The 21,450-nt window shown below is 51.0% G+C and overlaps 1 protein-coding gene across 6 annotated transcripts in view; it reads right to left on the bottom strand.

The window, feature by feature from the left end:
- The window catches only part of ITGAD (integrin subunit alpha D), a 33,842-nt gene extending 16,885 nt beyond the window's left edge, over positions 1–16,957 (bottom strand). For 3 of the 6 annotated variants that reach the window (XM_032243300.1, XM_032243303.1, XM_032243301.1), the window contains exons 1-10: positions 16,842–16,957; positions 15,903–16,008; positions 12,227–12,330; positions 12,022–12,092; positions 11,800–11,914; positions 7,410–7,540; positions 5,953–6,098; positions 2,290–2,443; positions 2,042–2,192; positions 1,465–1,538 (exon numbers count right to left, since the gene is read on the bottom strand). In XM_032243300.1, the coding sequence (XP_032099191.1) occupies positions 1,465–1,538; positions 2,042–2,192; positions 2,290–2,443; positions 5,953–6,098; positions 7,410–7,540; positions 11,800–11,914; positions 12,022–12,092; positions 12,227–12,330; positions 15,903–16,008; positions 16,842–16,872 (1,083 nt within the window). In that variant the 5' untranslated portion in view covers positions 16,873–16,957. Of the gene's footprint in view, positions 1–1,464; positions 1,539–2,041; positions 2,193–2,289; positions 2,444–5,952; positions 6,099–7,409; positions 7,541–11,799; positions 11,915–12,021; positions 12,093–12,226; positions 12,331–15,902; positions 16,009–16,841 lie in introns of those variants that run through there. The other 3 variants (XM_032243302.1, XM_032243304.1, XM_032243305.1) reach the window with 3 other exon arrangements.
- Positions 16,958–21,450: the final 4,493 nt, after the last annotated feature.

Genomic DNA, 21,450 nt, shown 5'->3' with positions numbered 1-21,450 from the left:
AACTGGGATTACAGGCACGCACCACCATGCCCAGCTAATTTTTTGTATTTTTAGTAGAGACGGGGTTTCACCGTGTTGACCAGGATGGTCTAGATGTCTTGACCTCGTGATCCACCCGCCTCGGCCTCCCAAAGTGCTGGGATTACAGGCGTGAGCCACCGCGCCCGGCAACTTCATTTTTTTTTAAGACGGGCTGTTGCTCTGTCACACAGGTCTGTGGTGCAGTGGCACGATCATAGCTCACTACAGTCTTGAACTCCGAGACTCATGTAATCCCCCATCTCAGCCTTCTGAGTAGGTGAGACCACAGGCACATGCCACCACACCTGGCTAATTTTTAAAAAAAATTTTGTAGAGAGAGAGTCTCACTGTTTCCCAGGCTGGTCTTGGACTCCTGGCCTCAAGTGACCCTCCCACGTCAGCCTCCCCCAGTGCTGGTATTACAGGTGTGAGTCACTGTGCCTGGCAGGAAAAGTCAACCTCAATGTCGCCTCAGCTCCTTCAGGGGTCCACTGGAATTTCCTCCTGGATGTACTTTGTTTATTGCTCTTTTGAACTTTTGATATGGATAATTTAGAACACATAAAGAAATAGAAATAAATGTATAATGACCTATCTTCGGTATCAATTCTTCTTGACCAATCTTGTTTCATTTCACCACTCCCTAGACACCCACAAATTACTCTGAAGCAAACCCATCTGGATCTTGAGACAGTCTTGTTTTGTTACCTGGGCTGGAGCGCAGTGGCATGATCTCGGCTCACTGCAACCTCTGCCTTCTGGGTTCAAGCGGTTCTCCCACCTGGGCCTCCCAAGTAGCTGGGATTTCAGGTGCACGCCACCAGGCCTGGCTAATTTTTTAAATTTTTAGTAGAGGCGGGATTTCGCCATGTTGGCCAGGCTGGTCTTGAACTCCTGACCTCAAGTAATCCACCCATCTCAGCTTTCCAAAGTGCTGGGATTACAGGCATGAGCCACAGCGCCGGGCCCCATCTGGATCCTTTGAGCACACTCACACTTCCAAACCACGTCTTTAATTTCACCTCGTCCTTCTCAGCCTCCAGCCCTCTCCTTCCAGGCTGCCCTAGCTCTCTCCCACTGAGGACCCTGGCACTTGCTTTGTCCTGTGCCCAGAGCAGTCTCCCCTGATTCCTCTTGAGCCGGCCTTTTCCATCTCTGAGCCTCCTCTGGCCATCTCTTTCTTTACCCATGCCTAGCGCTATCTGAGGGGCTCATGCTTAGTGTCTCCTCCACTAGAATACGTGATCCCTGAGAGCACCCCGGCCACCCTCCTCCCTGCTGTGCTCCTGGCCCCTAACACACAGCATGGGGGCCTCTCCTTGGCGAGGGGGTGAACTTGAGGACGGGGTCTGCTCTTATTTATATCTGGCTCCCAGCTCCCAGCCGAGGGCGGGAGCAGAGTCGGTGTACAAGGGCTGTGGATTGAGGGCAGGCTCTACCCACCATTGTGAGGGCTGCACTGAAGCCTTCTTGGGACATCTCGTGTTGGAAGGAGCTGCTTGCCCTGGACTGGGTTCCTGTGGGAAAACAGTTCAGTGAGGCTCCCAGAAGCCATGAGACCTTGAGGACTCAGAACATAGGGAAGAGAACATGATCTGGCGCTTGGGTTCCGGAGAGCAAATTTGAGTGAGCTGTGAACAGGAATGGCCCATCAAGACTGGGAGGGACAGGCCGGGAGTGGTGGCGCACGCCTGTAATCCCAGCACTTTGGGAGGCCGAGGGCGCTGGATCACCTGAGATCAGGAGTTCGATATCAGCCTGGCCAACAGGGCAAACCCCTGCCCCTACTAAAAATACAAAAATTAGCCAGCTATGGTGGCACACGCCTGTAATCCCAGCTACTCCAGAGGCTGAGGCAGGAAAATTACTTGAACCCAGGAGGCAGAGGTTGCTGTGAGACGTGATCACACCATTGCCCTCCAGCCTGGGGACAGAGTGAGACTCCGTCAAAAAATAAAAATACTTGGAACAATTGGGTGGGGACCCCTTGGCTCCCAGGCGCACCCTTGCTCCTATTTACCCTCGACTGCAAAGATCTTCTCCTGCAGCTGCTTCTGGATGCTTCCGAGGGCTGCGAAGTTGTCTACCTTGAACACATGGTCCTGCGGAGGGGCTGAGCCGACCGTGTTCAGCTCCTCCCTGGCGATGGGTTTCTGGAAGGCGTTTCCCACCTGCAGCAGAGAGGCAGCTGAGGAGGGGGAGCCCAGCAGCCCTGCGCCTACTGGAGGTGCAGGCTGAGCCTGGGGCCAGGGTGAGGAGGAGGCGCACCCCGATGGCATAGCGGATGATGCCAGCTTCCTCTGCCTGGGGGATGACATCACTGTATTCCAGGGGATCTTTGTACTTCTGCCCATCTGTGATGACAATGAGGATCTTCTTGGCACTTTTGCGGGCCCCGTTCTCATGATGAAATAGCTGTGTCCTGTCGGGGAAGAGAGGGAGATGATTCTACTGAGATGTGATTGATTCTGGAAGACATCACTTGCCGCGCTCTCATCTGAAAGGCTGGGGCATGCTGGTGCCCCTATACTCTATCAGCCATGTTAAGGAATTGATTTTGGTCATTTTGGGGGTTTTTTTGAGATGGAGTCTGACTCTGTTGCCCAGGCTTTGGAGCGCAGTGGCGTGATCTCAGCTCACTGCAGTGTCCGCCTCCTGCGTTCAAGGGATTCTCTGACCTCAGCTTCCTGAGTAGATGGGGTTACAGGCACCCGCCCTCGCACTGACTAATTTTTGTATTTTTAGTAGAGATGGGGTTTTACCATGTTGGCCAAGCTGGTCTCAAACTCCTGACCTCAAGCAATCCACCCACCTCAGCCTCCAAAGTGCTGGGATTAGAGCCACTGAGCCCGGGTTTTTGAAAGCCATGCAAACCATAATTAGTCAGATCAATAATGAAGGAAGTCACATTCTTTGTTTCTAAAATTCTATCCACAGCTGAACTCTCTTCTCCAGAGTCAGTGTGGTTCCGAGCAGGGGCTTTGGAGTCAGACACACTTGGGGCATGGGACTTAACCTCTCCCGGCCACTGCCTCTCTCCACGCACGATGAGGATAATAACGGCGCTGCAGCTGTCTCTAAAGACGGCCCCCAGGGGATCACACCCGGTTCCCTCCCACACTGGACCTAGCCTGGCTGAGTCCCACCCTCATCAGTAGCATGTGGTGGAAGTGACATCATGCCAGTTACAGATCTCAGAAGCCTTGGTTTCTTTTGCTTTTGCACTTTTGGGGCCCTGAGCCACAATGAGAGGAGTCCGGCTGCCCTGTTGGAGGCACCCATGGAGTGGCTGCTTGGAGGAAGGTCACCTGGCGTAAGAGGCCCAGCCTTCCCCACTCAGCCTGCCTTCCAGCCCACCCTGCCCAGGCACCAGACGCAGGAATGACACTCTCCATGTTCCGGCTCAACACCGGACCACAGTCACGTGAGAGACGCTCTGCAAGAACAGCAGGAGGTCCACCCAGCTGAGCCCCAGGACCATGAAAAATTATGAAGCATTGCTGCTTAATCCTCTTAACTTGGGGATGGTGTGTTAGGCAAAGTAGATAACTGAAACGAGTAGTGTCGGTTATCCCCAGGCTTAAACACGGCCAAGTTTTACACTAATTAGATGGCAGCTGTAACAATCAATTAACAATGTAACTGTCAGCCGGGGGCAATGGCTCACGCCTGCATGCGAGGCCGAGTCAGGAGGATCTTTTGAGGCCCGGAGTTGAAGACCAGCCTGGGAAACATAGCAAGACCCCACCTCTACAAAAACTGTTTTGAAAAATTAGCCAGATGTGGTGGCATGCACCAGTGGTCCCAACTCAGAAGGCTGAGGCAGGAGGATTGTTGAGCTCCAGAGTTGGAGGCTACAGTGAGCTGTGATCATGCCGCTGCACTCTGGCCTAGGTGACAGAGTGGGATCTGTCTCAAAAAAAAAAAAAAAAAAAAAAAAAGAAAACAAAAAATTGTGGATGTAGATGAGGGGAAAAAAAACCCAAACAAGATGAAAATAGTTTCTGCCCTGAATGTGACAATACAAAAGAAGCCCGAATAAAGGTGAGGATGGCAGTAGTACTGTGCTATGCGACTGAGATTTACTGATTCACTTGTAGATATCCCTTGATGTTGCTAAAATACTGTGGGGTGGCTGACTAGAGGGACTGAGGGTAATATAATACTTTTTTAAAAAGTTTCCTTACTGCTATTGCCATTTGGGTTTTGCTTTGTTTTTACTTTTTTTGTAATAAAACTTCTTTAAAAAGAAAGAAAGATAAGAAAGGGAAGAAAAGAAGAAAGAGAAGAAAGAGGCCGGGTACAGTGGCTCACGCCTATAATTCCAGTATTTGGGAGGCTGAGGCAGACAGATTACTTGAGGTCAGGAGTTCGAGACCAGCCTGGCCAACATGGTGAAACCCCGTCTCTACTAAAAATACAACAATTAGCCAGGTGTGGTGGTGCAGGCCTGTCGTTTCACATACTTGGGAGGCTGAGGCAGAAGAATTGCTTGAATTGATTGGCGGAGGTTGCAGTGAGCCAAGATCGCACCATTGCACTCCAGTCTGGGTGACAGAGTGAGATTCCATCTCAAAAAAAAAAAGAGAAAGAAGGAAGGGAGAAAAGGGAGAAGGAAAGAAAGAAGGAAGGAAGGAGGGAGGGAGGGGGGGGGGAGACAAGGAAGGAAGGAGAGGGGTGAAGGAAGGGAAGGAGGGAAGGACCAGGGTTAGGGAGGTCCAATCCTTGGCTGAGAGGAAGGAAGGAAGGAAGGAAGGAAGGAAGGAAGGAAGGAAGGAAGCAAGCAAGCAGAGGGGCAAAGAGAGGGAGGGAGGAAGGAAGGACCAGGGTCAGGGAGGTCTAATCCTTGGCTGGGTCCAGCCCTGAGATGGGCGTGGCTCTGGGGAGCAGAGGCTGCTGGGAAATTCCCTGTACTCCGGGCTTGGGCGCAGGACTGGAGTTGGTGAGATCCACTCGGTCACCCCTGCCTTATTCATTTTTTCTTCAGGCCCCAACACCAGAAGAACTTTGAGGGGTGAGGTGGAGACTCCAGAAGGGGACACTCCCATGTGACTTTAAACTTACAGGACAGACGGAGGCCTTCCTCCAGGTTGCTGAGTTACAAGGGGCCACCATTCAAGGCAGAAGAGCCTCCCAGAAATAAAGAGGGTGAGTTTGGCAGGACCATCTAATGCTTAAGCCAAATCCTAGCACGCTCCCAGGGGTGTGTGCAGGAAGCCTAGGGTCCAGACCTTCAGCCCAGCAGCTTCCCACAGAGCCACATGCCCTTCTCGGGAGCCCCACCTCCTACATTGTTTTAGGCATAGACCGCCTGTGCGAGACAGATGTGGGTGAGCGCCTGGCAGCGCAGGGGTGAGGGAAGCAGGGCAGGAACTGAGTGGGGAGAAAGGCACCAGGACGACCCTGGGGGACAATTCCTGAGTCCCTGACTGCTCCATTCTCTGACAAAATCTCAGGCATTTATCCGACACTTCCTGCGTGCCCTGGGCTGAGTACCCCACACGCATGGTCTCAATCCTAAGCTGTAAACTATCCTCATCTGAGAATCCCTGAGACTTAGAGCCCGTCGCTGTCAGGGTTACACCCAGAGTAGCTCTCGGGGAGCCAGCATGTGAGCCTAATGTATTTGAGACAAAATCTGGGCCTCTGGCTGCTGTAGGGGCTGGGGGAGCAGGAAGTGGGGGTCCTGGGGTCCAGGCTCCACAGAACCAGGCAAAGCAGAGGCAGAAAGTAGAAAAGCCTAGTCTTATATCAGGGAGACGGGCAGTGAGCAGCCAGGAGCGCCTCGGGGGGAGGCTCTCCCTGCAGCCCCGACATGCTTGGTAGCCCCTTTCCCTAGCCTCCCTCAGCCTCTGAGAAGAGCTGTGCTGACCAATGGTTAGGAAGCAGGGGTGGCAGCCACATCAGCAGGCCAGGGTCGGGGGTGCTTACACCACTTTCAGGATGCCGGTGGCTGTGAATGTCAGGCCTTTCAGTTGGACGATCGGATCTACCAGGCTCTGCGGGCTCGGGCTGGTCCGGAATTGGGTAAAGGTGAAGTGGATCTTCAGGAGGTTTGAGTACTGCATCAGTGAGAACTGCAAAGGCCAGGGAGGAGGGCCCAGGACTCAGTGGCTGTTACTACTGTTTTAATTTTAATTAATTTTTTTTTTTTTTTGAGACAGAGTTTCTCTCTTGTCACCTAGGCTGGAGTGCAATGGCATGATCTTGGCTCACTGCAACCTCCACCTCCCGCATTCAAGCAATTCTCCTGCCTCAGCATCCCGAATAGCTGGGATTACAGGTGTGCGCCCCCACACCCGGCTAATTTTGTATTTTTAGTACAGATGGAGTTTCTCCATGTTGGTCAGGCTGGTCTCAAACCCTTGACCTCGCGATCCGCCTGCCTCAGCCTCCAAAAGTGCTGGGATTACAGGTGTGAGCCACCATGTGCAGCCATATTGGTTTTATTGTTAGTAAACTTTTTATTTGGAATTATTTTGGATTTACAAACCATTTCCCATGTGTTTTGAGGCCCTGCAAATAATATACTGAAACCCAGAAAAGAAAATTCCCTGGCCCAAAAATACAAAATGTAAACTGGAAAATCGAAACCAAATGATGTTTCCTTCACAGCTTACAAAGAACCACTTTGCCAACCACAATATTTGCTACCCTTAGCTTTTAAAAAATTTTATCATGCCTTAAATCAATTTATGTATTTCCTTACTTCTCAAGAATTTTTGGCTGGGCATGGTGGCTCATGCCTGTAATCCCAGCACTTTGGGAGGCCGAGGTGGGATGATTGTTTGAGGCTAAGAGTTGGAGACCATGTTGGGCAACATAGCAAGACTCCATCTCTACAAATAAAAATTTGAAAATTAACCAGGCATGGTGGCATGCACCTGTAGTCCTAACTACTTGGGAGGCTGAGGCCAGAGGATCACTTGAGCCTGGGAGGTCCAGGCTGCGGCGAGCTATGATTGCACCACTGCACTGCAGCCTGGATGACAGAGCAAGACCCTGTTTGAAAAAATAAGTGGGTTTTTTGCACATACATAGGTGCTACTTGCTGAGAAATAATAAAAAATCATTACATGGAAAATAAAATAAACCATCAATCAATTGGCTGAGTTATAATCAGTCAAATTTCATAGCAAAATTATTTTTAAACACTTTCAATGTTTTTAAATGGCAGAAACGTCGTATTTCCTGTAGTTTCTGGATACCTATTAAATACCATGGGGGGGTCTCCTAGGTCAGGGCCTGTGCTGGGACCACAGCTTCATCCTCCAGCCCAGCCCCATCGCACGTGGCTCCACTGACCTGCCTCCACCCTTCCTGGGATGCCTCCCCCAGGCCAGCCTCCCCCGCCCTCCAGCCCCCAGCCCCAGGTGCCCAGTCTTCACCAGGGTATCAGTGTCCTCAAACTGGTCCATTACAGCTCGGACAAAGCCCTTCATCTGGTTAAAGTCATTTTCGTCAATGCTTCCAGAGCCGTCAATCAGGAAGACAATGTCCATCTCTTGATGTGGACACTCTGTAGGGAAATGAGGAGGAATCAGAGACGCACTGCAGGGGCCAAGCCCCTTCCTGCAGCTCCTGCTCAACAGAGCCCAGGGGCTGTTCTTGGCATCCCCACCTGGTTTCCGACCCCTCCTTGGAGGAGACCCTGGTCAGCCGTGCCAGCCCCCTGCTCCCTTCCTCTCACATAGCCTGGAAAGAGCAGGAGGAGAACGCAGGGCTCCGGTGGGCTCCTCATTCATTTAATCAACAAATAATTCATCAAACACAGACGTTAGGGGTGCTACAAGCATCGTGGGAGAATGTCAAGCAAAATGGTCCAGGGTGCGTGTTCTGGAGCCAGTGTGCCTGTGCTAAACTGCAGCTCAGCCATGTGCTAACTGGTGAATTCAGGCACATTACTTAACTTCTGTGAAATTTCAGTGTTCCTGTGTGTAAAATGAAGGTAATAGCAGTAGCTACCATGTGGGATTACTGCAAGGATAAAGCAACATGCACACAGATGCTGGAGGCAAGGCCTGGCCCTCCGCCAGGGTCAGCCTCAGGCATCATCCTCACCATGTGCCGGGCACCTTCAAGGCCTGTAAGATATGTCTGCAGGGATGATGCAGGGTGGCGGGATTGGGGGAAGGGGGAAGAGGGCCAGGGATCCACCTTAGACCCCATTCCACCCCCCATCAGGACAGAGGCCCTCATTTCCAGCTCCGTGGAGTTGGCTCGAAGCTGATTCCCTTCCCAGGAATTGCGCTAGGCAGAGGGGAACTGTCGCCCATGGGGACACCTTCTGCACCTGAAGGCAACCTTTATCTGATGACTTGTTCGGGTCTGAAGGGCCAGCTGCATGCTGAGCCCCCCAGGCATTGGCTGAAGCCTCTGGTTTTTTCATTTCTTGTTTTTTTGAGGCAGAGTCTGACTGTCACCCAGGCTGGAGTGTAGTGGTGTGATCACAGGTCAGTGCAGCCTTAACCTCCCCAGGCTCAGGCAGTTCTCCCACCTCAGCCTCCTGTGTAGCTGGGACTACAGGCATGCACCGCCTTGCCTGGCTAATTTTTGTATCTCTTTGTAGAGATGGAGTTTTGCCATGTTGCCCAGGCTGGTCTCAAACTCCTGGGCTCTAACGATCCACCCACCTTGGCCTCCCAAAGTGCTGGGATGGCAAGTGAGTGCCGCCGCGTCGGCCTTGGGCCTCTGTTATGATTGTATTGCGTCCACCCTTCACACTGCCACAGGTGCGGCACCCAGGAAAATTCCAAGCCAGTCGCAGTGGTTCACGCCTGTATTCCTAGCACTGTGGGAGGCTGAGGAGGGCAGATCACTTGCAGTCAGGAGTTCGAGACCAGCCTGACCAACATGGTGAAACCCCATCTCTACTAAAAATACAAAAAAAGTAGCCGGACATGGTGGTGGGTGCCTGTAATCCCAGCTACTCAGGAGGCTGAGGCAGCAGAATCACTTGAACCCAGGAGGTGGAGGTTGCAGTGAGCTGTGATCATGTCACTGCACTCCAGCCTGGGCCACAGAGTGAGACTCCATCTCAAAAAAAAAAAAAAAAAAAGAACATTCCCAAGTGACCTCAGAGTCTGTCTGGCGGAACCACACCTAAGACCATGGCTTTAAAAGAGATGCCACCTCTGCCCTCGTGGAGCTCACTCGCAGTCATGAGGACACAAACAAGACTCTTCATGCTGTCCCCAGGCTCATGTGGAGAATGTGACCATGTTCAGGGCCCATTTGATGGCTCCACCAGCAGCCACATCCTGTGCTGCCCCCAGGGTGGTGGGAGATCAGGCCACCAGAGCACTAAGGTGTAAGGCCCACACCACAGGGCTGCGGTTTTTGCCCCCTGCCCACCACTGTGAAAAAAACGCCTTCCCTCTTTCCTCTCCCTGACCCCAGCTGTTCAACCACCTGGTGCTTCAAGGGTGCTGGGGAGAAACAGAAGGTCACTTCCCTTCCTGCTTCTTCAATCACCAGCAAATCTCAACATCCACAGAGCAGGCTGCAGATCCCCTAGGAGCTCCCCTTTTTTGCCCACGACTGGGCAGCCAATGTCTTGCAGTGGTGCCTATTTTTTCAGCTGCATCCCAAAACCACCCTCTCATCCTCTCTCAGGCCAGGTCTGTGGCAATCCTCTCACAATGTCTCTTCTGTTTCTTTGTCTTTTTATTGTATCCCCTGGGCTTGCACTAGCAGGAGCCTGGACATGTCCTTTTGAAAAAATACTCTGCCAATCAGGCAAGGATGGCTCAAGCTCTGGGCTCTGCCTCTTGCTATCGATGGGAACTCATCTCTATGAACCTTGGCTTTCTCCTCTGTAAAATGGGAATGGGCCTGCCCACCACCCGGGATGTTGTGAGGATGCAGTAAGGTGATTCTTACCAGGCACTCAGCACTGCCTGGCACACAGGTGATGCTCAGTGGACCTGGTCCCTTCCACTTGGACCCACATCTACCTTTCCTGCACCACGATTATGCTCCAGTCCCATTTGCATCAGGCATCCCACCTCATGAGTTTCAGAGCTGGCTCTGAGAAGACATTTACCCCTTGTTTTTAAGTTCCACCTCCCTAACCTGGCTTCACAGAAATCTCAGGCTGGGTGTGGTCCCCCCAGGAGCCCTAGCTGCCCCTTCCGCCTTCCCTGGGACCCCTCCATAGACTCCACCTTCACCATTTGCTCTGAGGATGTTTCTGCGGCTGCTCCACCTTTGTCTAAAGGCCCAGCATGCCTGGCATCATGGCCTCTCTGGCTCAAGCCGCACCCTCAGTCAGCACCCTGAGCAGCCCCTGGCATTCCTGCCAGCACCGCAGATGAGACAGTTTGCCTGTATCTCCCTCCCAGTCCCAGCACGCAGTCCCCAGCTGGAAGACGGGTCAGAGGGGCTAGCACATACTATGTGCCAGGCAGGGTTCCAAGTGCTTTATACACCTCAATCCCTTCCATCTTCATAACCCCTTGATTATTGAGCTCTATTTTGCCAATGAGGAAACTGAATGCCTTCGAGGAAATGAAGCTTTAAGGGAATGAAGCCTGGCACCCGTGGAAAATGAACTTGGGCACCACCATGATGCAGACTGACCCTCAGAGAGATGCCACGGTGGTGTCCTCAGGCCCCGTTCTCCGTGGAAGATGTGAGCAGTGACAAAATTGCACATCACTTTTTCTGGAGCCCTGTTGGCTCCCCTTAGAGAGGAAAGTTAGTTTGGGGAATCCTTGAAGCTCAGCAGTGAACCATCCGGAAGAAACACCTCCCTCGTGGATTTATCATCCTCACCACATCTTCACCACCCTAAGGTCTTTCCTCTGAAACTCAAGAAGCGGCCGTGCACCTGTTGGCAACTGGAAGATACTGATGCCCTCGACAACCTGCACACTGAGGCTCCTCTCTGTCCCCATCAGAACTTTCACCCCTCAGGCCAGGCACAAGGACTCATGTCTGTAATCCCAACATTTTGAGAGGCTGTGGTGGAGGATCCATTGAGCCCAGGAGTTCAAGACCAGCCTGGGCAACATAGCAAGACCCCCATTTCTACAAAAAAAGAAAGAAAAATTAGCCAGCTGTGGTGCATGTACCCACAGTCCCAACTACTCGGGAGGCTGAGGGAGGAGGATCACTTGAGCCCAGGAGTTCGAAACTGCAGTGAGCTATGATTGCACCACTGCACTCCAGTCTGGGTGATATAGCAAGAATCTGCCTCAAAAAAATTATCCGGGTGTTCATGCAGCCTGACAGACACCCTGTTTTTTGTTTTTTGGTTTTTTTGAGATGGAGTTTTGCTCTTGTCACCCAGGTTGGAGTGCAATGTTGTAATCTTGGCTCGCTGCAACCCCTGCCTCCCAGGTTCAAGAGATTCTCCTGTCTCAGCCTTCTGAGTGGCTGAGATTACAGATGCAGGCCACCACATCTGGCTAATTTTTTTGGTATTTTTAGTACAGGGGTTTCATCACATTGGCCAGGCTGGTTTTGAACTCCTGACATCAGGTGATCCGCCCGTCTCAGCCTTCTAAAGTGCTGGGATTACAGGCATGAGCCACCACACCCAGCAGAGACCCTGTCTTAAAAAGGAAAAAAAAGAAGAAAAGAAAAAACCCTACGAAGAACTTCTAACCTGGAGCAGCAGGGCTTCTGCCTGAGAGGCCCTCCCCTCCCGGCTTCTCTCCTAGCCACACTCAGCCCTCAAGGGAGGATACAGGGGCCCAGACAAAGGCCTCATTCCTGCCCACCCTCAGTGCCAGCACATGCTCCAGCAGGAGCCATGGCCTGCCAGGGACCTACCTGGCAGGGCATCGGGGACTGTCCGGATGATCTCCCATTGCGAGCCCAGCAGGAGGCAGGAACCCCTTGAGTACAAGTTCTCCCCACAGGCTCTGTGCAGGGTTGGGCCACAGGCCTGGAGCAGAAGCCTGTGAGCCAGGAGCCCCCAGCACCCGCTCCTCCTTACCCCCAGCCCCGGCCTCCTCCCCCATGACCCTACCCTGGCTGGAGGCTCTCACTCACCAGAAGCCAGGAGAGGTCAGTGGAGGCTGCCAGGGTCAGACCCAGGGACATGTTCACAGCCTCGGGGCAGACTGCGAGAGCAGACACATGGGACCTCACTCACACACACACTCATTTGCGGGGAGGGTCTAGACTGGAAGTTAAGCGGGGGACACAGTTGGGTTCAGGAGGGTTGAGGGCCCCAGTTCCCAGGTTGGTCACTCACTGGGCAGTCGGATGGGCTGGCACACGCCGGTGGTAGCCACGCAGTCATACAGACGTCCCGTCTGGTTAGAGGCCACCACCTCCAGCGGGGCTCCCACCACGAGTCTGGAGACACAACCGTGGCCATGTCACTGCAGCTGCAGGAGGGGTGGGAGCCGCGGGCACTTGGGGGCGAGGAAGTGCCCCTCCATGGGGAAGTGAGGCTTTGTGAGGGTAATTCCTGGCAGCTTGGCAGAATGTTCAGAAATCAGGGCCCGGGTGTAACCCACAAACGCCCAGGGACCCTGCTGGGGTTTTTGTTTATTTGGCTTTGAGCGTGCATACATACGTATGTGTGTATTTATGTTTAGAATTTTTTTTTTTTAACATTCACCAAAAAGAAAACTATTTAAAGGCCAAAATGGCATTTCCCCATCATGGGTAAGTACATTGCGTTTCCGAGTTGCCATTACTGTGAGCCCCAAGAAATAGATAATCTCAAGTTAATTGGAACAATTTCCTGAAGACAGGAGGCTTCAAAATAAATAGTCGATTCATTGGATCAATGTAAATATTATATGAGCAATTTCAATTGACCAATTTAAGGTAGTGTACTAGGATTTATAGCTATAGCTATAGTTAGGTAGAGTCGATGGTTTATTTGCAAAACTCCCTGAGTGGGAAAGTTTTTTTAATTTTGGAAATGTTTATCACTACCCACAATCTCCCTGCCCACGTGAGAAAAACAGACAAATACTGGTGTATTTTAATGTGCCAAGCAAGGCTTTGATAAATGGGCCTACGGGGGCTCCTTCTACAGGGCCCCTCCTTTACAGAAAGCTACAGTCTGTGTGTCGTGGTTTAGGGGACGCCTAAGGCTTTGTGATGAAACCCGGAGCTTTGCTAGAGAGGCAGCAGTTTGGGACCCTCTGATATGAATGACAAGCAAACCTTTAGTGTAAGCTATCAACCTGCATGTTTTTATTTACCCAAACCATTACTGACAGGCTGGCTCCATCTTTTCAGTATTGGGTTATGAATCAACAGAAGCCAGAAAAAACAGTGACTTTATAGTAATCTCCTCCTTGTAATCACCTCCTCCATGGAGCCCTCCCTGTGACCAACTGAGCCTTCCTATCCTCTGAGACTCACTCAAGCACCACCTCCTCCATGGAGCCCTCCTGAGTCTGCTCACTCCCTGCCTTTGCCCCACCCAGACCTTGGTGACTCTGGCCCCCCAGACCAGACCAGAGTGTTACCAATGATATATTAGTTTACTGCAATGTGAGTACTGGGGAATGGTGAGCAATAAATAGTTTTATATTCTCTTTTTCTGTTCAATTAGAGACAGGGTCTCACTTTGTCACCCAGGCTGGAATGCAGTGGCACGATCACGGCTCATGGCAACCTCAACCTCCTGGGCTCAAGTAATCCTCCTGCTTCAGCCTCCTGAGTAGCTGGGGCTACAGATGCGTGCCACCTCACCCAGCTGTTTTCTTTTGTTTTTATAGAAACAGGATTTTGCTATGTTGGTCAGCCTGGTCTTAAATTTTTGGCTTCAAGCAATCCTCCTGCCTTGGCCTCCCAAAGTGCTGGGTTTGTAGATATGAACCACAGCACTCAGCCAATATATTCTTTTTTTTATGGGGCCTGAAAAGCTGATGGTGATGGAAGTCAGACCGGAGGATCTCTGGGTTTGCTGGGTAATGAGAAGGAGCCCATGGCAGCCCTGTGCCTGTGGGATTTTACACAGGAGCAGCTGACCTAGGTGGTGCTCACCCAGACACACACAGGTGTAATCCTTCATTAAGTTGGGTCTTTCAGATCTGTGCTCTTCAGTTGGCCACATTTCCAAATAAAGAAAAAAGCCTGGTGCCTGGCACTTGCTTCCATCCCCCCAGACTGCCGCCCATGTGAGGAAGGGGGAGGATGTGTGGTTGGAGCTTGGTGACCTCTTGTACCTCCTTGTGACCAGCTGAGCCTTCCTGTTCTCTGGGGCTCACTGCCAGCACCACCTCCTCCATGGAGCCCTCCAGGGTCTGCTCACTCCCTGCCTGTGCCCCCCAGACCTCAGTGACACCTGTGTCACATTGTGATTTGAGCTCTCTGGGACAGGAGAATGTGAGCTCCTGGAAGCGGGGGCAGGTTCATAATTTGTGGGTCCCAATTCAAATTAAAAATGTGGGGTCTCTTGGGGTTGGGGGGCTCTTTCCTTTCTTCTGCTCTCTCCCTCAACCTGTCCTGGTTTTTTTTTTTGTTTGCTGTGTAGTCTCTCCACTCCTTCAGGGTACTCACACGGTGAGTACAACTAACCCTGACTTTACCCAGCTCATGCCAGGGGCAGAAGGTGGCAGTGGTCACTGCACCCACATGGGTGGTGGAGCCAGCAGCTGAGACCCTTCCCTAAGAGACAGTGGGAGGTGGGCTCCTGCCGAGGTGAGGCTCCGAACCCCCAGTGCATCTCCCTTCTCCCATCACTCTTTTTTGTTTGTTTTTTGTTTTTTTGTTGACAGAGCCTCACTCTCACCCAGGCTGGAGTGCAGTGGCACAATCTCGGCTCACTGCAACCTCCGCCTCCCAGGTTCAAGCAATTCTCCTGCCTCAGCCTCCCAAGTAGCTGGGGTTACAGGTGCCCGCCACCACACCTTTCTAATTTGTTTTGTATTTTTAGTAGAGACGGGTTTCACAGTGTTGGCCAAACTCCTGGCCTCGGTGATCTGCCTGCCTTGGCCTCCCGAAGTGGTGGGGTTCCAGGCATGAGCCACAGTGCCCAGCCCTGCATCATTCTTCACTTGCAAAACACAAATGCACAGATAAAATCTTAAGAATTGGCAAGGCAGGGTGGCTCACACCTGTGATCCCAGCACTTTGGGAGGCCAAGGCGGGAGGATCACATGATCCCAAGAGTTCAGCCAGTCTAGACAACATAGCAAGACCCCGTCTCTCTAAAGAGTAAAACAAAATAAAACAACAATAAAACAGGCATGATGGCATGCACCTGTGGTCCCAGCTGCTCAGGAGGCTGAGGTGAGAGGATCACTTGAGTCTGGGTTGAGGCTGCAGTGAGCTGTGATTGCACCACTGCACTCCAGCCCGAGCAACAGAGCTGGAGTAAAACTAAAACTAAAAATCATCAGGAATTTCAAGAGGTCAAGGGCAAAACATTAAACTCCAAACTTAGTGAGTGTGGGCCCTGTGTGACTGCACTGGCCCCCTAGCAGGCAGGTTCAAGGCCTCCCTCCCGAGGTGAGGTGGGGTCTCGTCTAGAGTTTTGTGGCCCTTCTTGGGATTGATGATTCTTCATAATTCAAAAAGTTAAAGATCTCTTCACTTCCTCCATCTTCCCTGAACCTCATCTTTTACACATTTCTTACATCACCTTTAATTTTGGACTTCCTTCCATAAGCAGTGCTTGAAACTCACGATTTGCTGATTTCAGCAACTGTAAAATTCTCTAACTTCGCCTCACTCGTATTATCGCTTGTCTCAGCAAAATGTGTTGTTTTCCACTCATTTTTAGAGATCAATAATATGTGGTGTCAGGGCCTCCAAGGAGCCAAGGAAAGACTTCTCACCGCTGCTGTCCTTCCTCCAGGACACCTCCCTGGGGTAGCCTGTGTGTACCCACCCACAGCACACGATGCGGTGGAGGTTGTGTGTGTGTGGTGTGGGGGGTGGAGATGGTGAGTGGTGCCTACCGAGATCCACCAAACTGCACCACGCTCTGTCCAAAGCCGGCTGCGTCCTCCTGGAAGATCATGGGCTCCTCCACATCCAGGTTGAATCCATGATAAGAAGCCAGGACTGAGGAATATTTGGGGGGGGTGGGGGGTGGGGTTGGGAGTTAAAGAAGCCCCAACCCCTCAGACCTCTCAGCCTCTTCTTTTTTTTTTTTCTGAGATGGAGTCTCGCTCTGTTGCCCAGGCTGAAGTGGAATGGTGCAATCTTGGCTCACTGCAACCTCCATCTCCTGGGTTCAAGTGATTCTCCTGCCTCAGCCTCCCAAGTAGCTGGGGTTACAGGTGCACACTACCATGCCCAGCTCTTTTTGGTATTTTTAGTAGAGATGGGGCTTCACCATGTTGGCCAGGTTGGTCTCAAACTCCTGACCTCAGGTGATCTGCCCATCTTAGCCTCCCAAAGTGCTGTGATTACAGGGGTGAGCCACTGCACCCGGCCAGGCCTGAGTTTTGATGGCATGTGAATGTGGCTGTGATGCAGTTTTCACCAGGGGGACTCTTCCCTATGTGCAGTCAGGACTTGGGGAAAACAGGCCCACAGAGGTGATATCTAACCTTTCTCCCTCCCTGGTGGCTTCTGTGGCTTTCCAGTCCCAGGGGGAAGTTGGGGAGACCTCTCTCACCCAAATCAGGGACCCCATGAACAAGAGCAAGGAAGCCTGGGACAACATGGCCAACTGGAGAGGCAGCTCAGTCGCCACCTGAGCACAGACCCTGAGCCTCTCTTTGTTCAGGTCACACTCTCCCGACTCCAGGCCACTCACACACGAGGTGGCTCCCTGTCTCAGCTCTTCACGAGAGTAGTGAGAGCTGACCACCAGTCCCCAGCCTGCCCTCCCAGATGGAGACCCCTCAGAACCCCTCCAAGCTTCTCTCCCACCCCCTGACCCCACTCACCACCCAGAAGGAGCATGACGCCGAAGGCCATCCCTGAGCAGCGCGTCGAGGGGAAGTGGACCGCTAGGGACAGAGCACAGAGGGTGCTCACTCTCCAGGGGGTAGTTAAAATAATGACTCAGGGCTCCACGTGGCAGAAGGAGGGGCACAGTGGGTAAGAGGGCCCTGGTTAATCAGAGAACAGAAGAGGGGGCAGAGGCCAATGACGCCCTGGGGAAAAACCCTCATCCACCCCCCCTCCACCACCTGCAGGGACCTGGCTTCCTTATTCCAGAAGACCACCTCCCCCAGCCTTGGGAGCCAGTTGGTACCCAGGGAGCCCCGTAGCTCTCTGGGGGCCCACAGGAGTGGAAGAGCAGGAAGCAGAACTGCTGCAGAGGCCCCCGGCAGGTGGATGTGAGCCTGGAGAGAGGCAGGGAGCAGGGGAGCTAGACCAGGGTGTGGTTTCAAAAAGCAGAGCCCGCCAGATGAGAATGGACACCGAAAGTAACAAAGCCATGCAATGTGCTACCACTCAGCAAGACATGAGATCAAACTACGGGCAGGATGGCGCGGCTCATGCCTGTGGTCCGAGTTTCGGTGAGACCAAGATGGGTGAATTGCTTCAGGCCAGGAGTTTAAGACCAGCCTGGGCAACATAGCCAGACACTGTCTTTACAATAAATAAATAAATAGCAAAAAACAAACTACAGTTCTGTACAACACCACGGGTTAACGCAATTTTATCTTAAGTGAAAGAAAGAAGCCAGACACCAGAATGCCTAATGGCTGCTTCCTTTCACATAGAAGTTAAAGAACAGGCAAAATCCATCTATGAAGACAGAAATTAGAAGAGTGATTGCCTATTATGGGGCAGAGAAGGAAGCTTTTTTTTTTTTTTGACAGGTTTTGCTATGTCACCCAGGCTGGAACGCAGTGGCAGGATCAGGGCTCACTACAGACTCAAATTCCCAGGCTCAAGCAATCCTCCCACGTCAGCCTCCTAGTCACTGGGAATACAGGGGCACACCACCATGCCCAGCTAATTTTTTTGTTTTTTGTAGAGATGAGGTCTCACTATGTTGCCCAGGCTGGTCTTGAACTCCTGGACTCAAGCAATCCTCCCACCTCCTCCTCCCAAAGTGCTGGGATTACAGGTGTAAGCCACCACATCCAGCCAGGAATCTTTAACATGCTAAATTTAGCCTTTAACACAATATTCTAAAATTTGTTACATGGGGTTGGGGAGAAGATAAATGAGTGGTTGTTATTTATTTTCTGTAATTTTCCATGTATTTGAAATATTCCACAATTAAACATAAATGTTCCTTTAAAATGTGAAAAAATGTTCTCTATATAAAAACCTAGGAATAGATCAGGCGTGGTGGCTCATGCCTATAATCCCAGCACTTTGGAAGGCCGAGATGGGCAGTTCACGAGGTCAGGAGTTCGAGACCAGTCTGGCCAATATAGTGAAACCCCGTCTCTACTAGGTGTGATGGTGGGCACCTGTCATCCCAGCTATTCAGGAGGCTGAGGCAGGAGAATTGCCTGAACCCAGGAGGCAGAGGTTGCAGTGAGCCAAGATTGCCTTTTATGTGTCTGTTCACACTTGTTTTGTGCATTTCTTCATCATGCTGAATTCCTGACAGGTTGTATAAACCACATAGTGTGGACACAGCTTTTTCCCTCTGAGCTGATAAAGTTTATAACATGTTCTGGTGACACATTCATTCAGGCTAGAAACTAAATCTTTACTAACTTGGATTCTGAGGAATTTATGCCTCTCTTGAGAATCAGTTCGGCCACTTTGCCCCACTTACCCATGGGTGGGCTAACAGGCACATGTGAACAGGGGCCAGCAGAAAACACCCACGACCAGCACCTCTCTTCCAACCCGGTTACTGTATTTATTTTGTTCACTCAGTTCTCCTAAAACCACTGGCCCAGGCTCCTTGCTGCAGAAATTGCCACGTCATGAGAATTAAGTCATAAAAAGTTGGATGCTCAACTTTTCTGGCTCTATAGATGTGTTTGTTCGCAGACATGCAACATTAAAGACAACTTAGCCAGGCCGGGCATGGTGGCTCATGCCTGTCATCCGAGCACTACGCGAGGCAGAAGCAGGAGGATCACTTTAGGGCAGGAGTACAAGACCAGCCTGGGCCACACAGTGAGACACCATCACAACAACAACAAAAAATTTTTTTGGAGACGGAGTCCTGCTCTGCCGCCCAGGCTGGAGTGCAGTGATGCAATCTCGGCTCACTGCAGCCTCTGCCTCCTGGGTTCCAGCGATTCTCCTGCCTCAGCCTCCTGAGTGGCTGGAACTACAGGCATGTGCCACCATGCCCAGCTAATTTTGTATTTTTAGTACAGACGGAGATTCACCATGTTGGCCAGGCTGGTCTCAAACTCCTGACCTCAGGTGATCCACCTGCCTCGACCTCCCAAAGTGCTAGGATTACAGGTATGAGCCACTGTGCCCGGCAATTTTTTTTTAATTAGCCAGTGGTACAAGCTGAGATCATACCACTGCACTCCAGCCTGGGTGACAGAATGAGTCAAGGGTGAGAGGCCTCCTCGAACTGCCCTGTGCTCTGTGAATACAACCCTGCAAGCATCAGCCTCTTTAGGCTGGGTGCACCATAAGCAGTTAGCCCGTGCTATGGATGCAAGGCTAGGCAAGCTCCAAAACTGGGGCTTAGCCAGGGAGGATTCTTCGGTTTGATCAGGAAAGAACTCAAGCATGAGCCTGTGTGGAAAAAAGCAGGTTTACTGAAGCAGCCGCAGCAGCAGAGTGGCTGTTTCCTGCAGAGCGGAGTGACCCATAGGCAGTGAGCCCAGAGCAGCAGCCAGCGGGCCGCTGACTGACTGTACTTATACTGACTTTTAATTACATGCAAATTAAGGGGCGGGTTATTCAGAACTTTCTGAAAAAGGAGTGGGGAGCTTCCGGAGCCATGGGAGGTAACTTGCTGACCATTGCTACGGCATGTTGCCATGGCATTTGTAAACTGTCATGGCACCAGTGGGGAGGTCTTTACGCTAATAAGCGGTGAGGATAATAGAGTTTGCTCTCCTGGCCGTCTGCTGGTTCGGGCTGTTTTTTAAGTGCGGTCCCGTCTTGACCAGATCCTGTTCTGATTAGCTAGGTTGTGACTAGAAAGCAAGTCCTCCTGATCTCCTACCTCACTCTCTCTCCCACCACTCACATGATGAACATTGATTACAAATGAACAACAAAAACTCCTTTTCTGTTGCTAGAGGTTTCAGCAGCTGAAAAGCTCCCACATACCTGCATTGCACAAAGACTAAAGCTGATTCAGACTTCACACGGCAGTGACTTATTCTAAGTGTGAGGTGACATGCTTACTCTCCCACGCAAGCGTTAGTCACTGCTATTCCGCTGTTTACGTTTGACATTACACAATGTCCAAGCTCTTCTTTCACAAAAGAAACTTTCTCTCAGCATAGTCTTCAAGCATAATATTTGCCAGACACTGTAGGTAGCCTATTCAACAGCCACCAGGCTGCCACCTTCCTGGCTGGTGGAGCTACCTCCCACACACACTTTTTTTTTTTTTTTTTTTGGGTGACAGAGTTTCACTCTGTCACCCAGGCTGGAGTGCAATGGCGTGACCTCAGTTCACTGCAAACTCCATCTCCCAGGTTCAAGCTATTCTCCTGCCCCAGCCTACCGAGTAGCTGGGATTACAGGCATGTGTCACCATGCCCGGCTAATTTTTGTATTTTTAGTAGAGACGGGGTTTTGCCATGTTGGCCAGGCTGGTCTCGAACTCTTGACCTCAAGTGATCTGCCCACCTCAGCCTCCCAAAGTGCTGAGATTACAGACGTGAGCCACTGCGCCTGCCTGGAGCTACCTCTTTTTATTAAGCTTGTGAAAAGCACGTGCTCACTTTCTCAGCACTGCAGGCAACCAAGGAGATAGAATTTGACTCAATCCTGGTCAATGGGTAAGAACTAAACCCACCAAGAACGTCTGATTTATGTCTGATTGGAAGGTCAGAAAGAATCTGTCAGTGCTGAGACTCTGAATTAAACACTAAGCTGCACCTGAACCTCTTGTAGTGGAAAGGCCTTCTATCTGCTCTTACATGCTTTTGTTTTTTTCTGTTATTTGCAGCCAAAAGCAACTTTTCAATACAGGTACAAACTCTACTGCTGTTTTTACAAGCTCCTTGGAAATTATGTGACTCGTATCTACTTTTGTTATAAAAAGCACCTTGATTTATGGCACTGTAGTTTTGCTGTCTCCTCTGTATTCAGTGACAATATTAATCAATTTTGAATAGGAAAGCTACATGTGGCAGTTGTTCTGAGAAATCCCTATTGCTTTACCCAAGAAGTCATTGTGCTTTGAAAATGACACAAAAACTCTGAAAGGTTCATGCAACTGTTTCATAAAGTTTCAGAATGGGCAGCACACTAGGAACAAATGCATGTCAGAACCAATACAATCCACCTGACAGAGACTATAATACCTTCTAGATATTTTCAGATTTTGACTCACAATCATTTATCCCAGCATGCATGTCTATACTATATGTGCACTGGGCTCAATGTTTAAAAGTTAGTATTGACTTTTATGACACTATTCTAAATTGT

The sequence above is a fragment of the Sapajus apella genome, unplaced genomic scaffold (assembly GCF_009761245.1).
Source record: "Sapajus apella isolate SASKATOON/1434 unplaced genomic scaffold, GSC_monkey_1.0 scaffold51, whole genome shotgun sequence".
In the NCBI taxonomy this organism is placed as follows: Eukaryota; Metazoa; Chordata; class Mammalia; order Primates; family Cebidae; genus Sapajus; species Sapajus apella.
The sequence above is the reverse complement of the archived record's forward strand: the minus strand, read 5'-3'. Positions and strand labels throughout refer to the sequence as shown.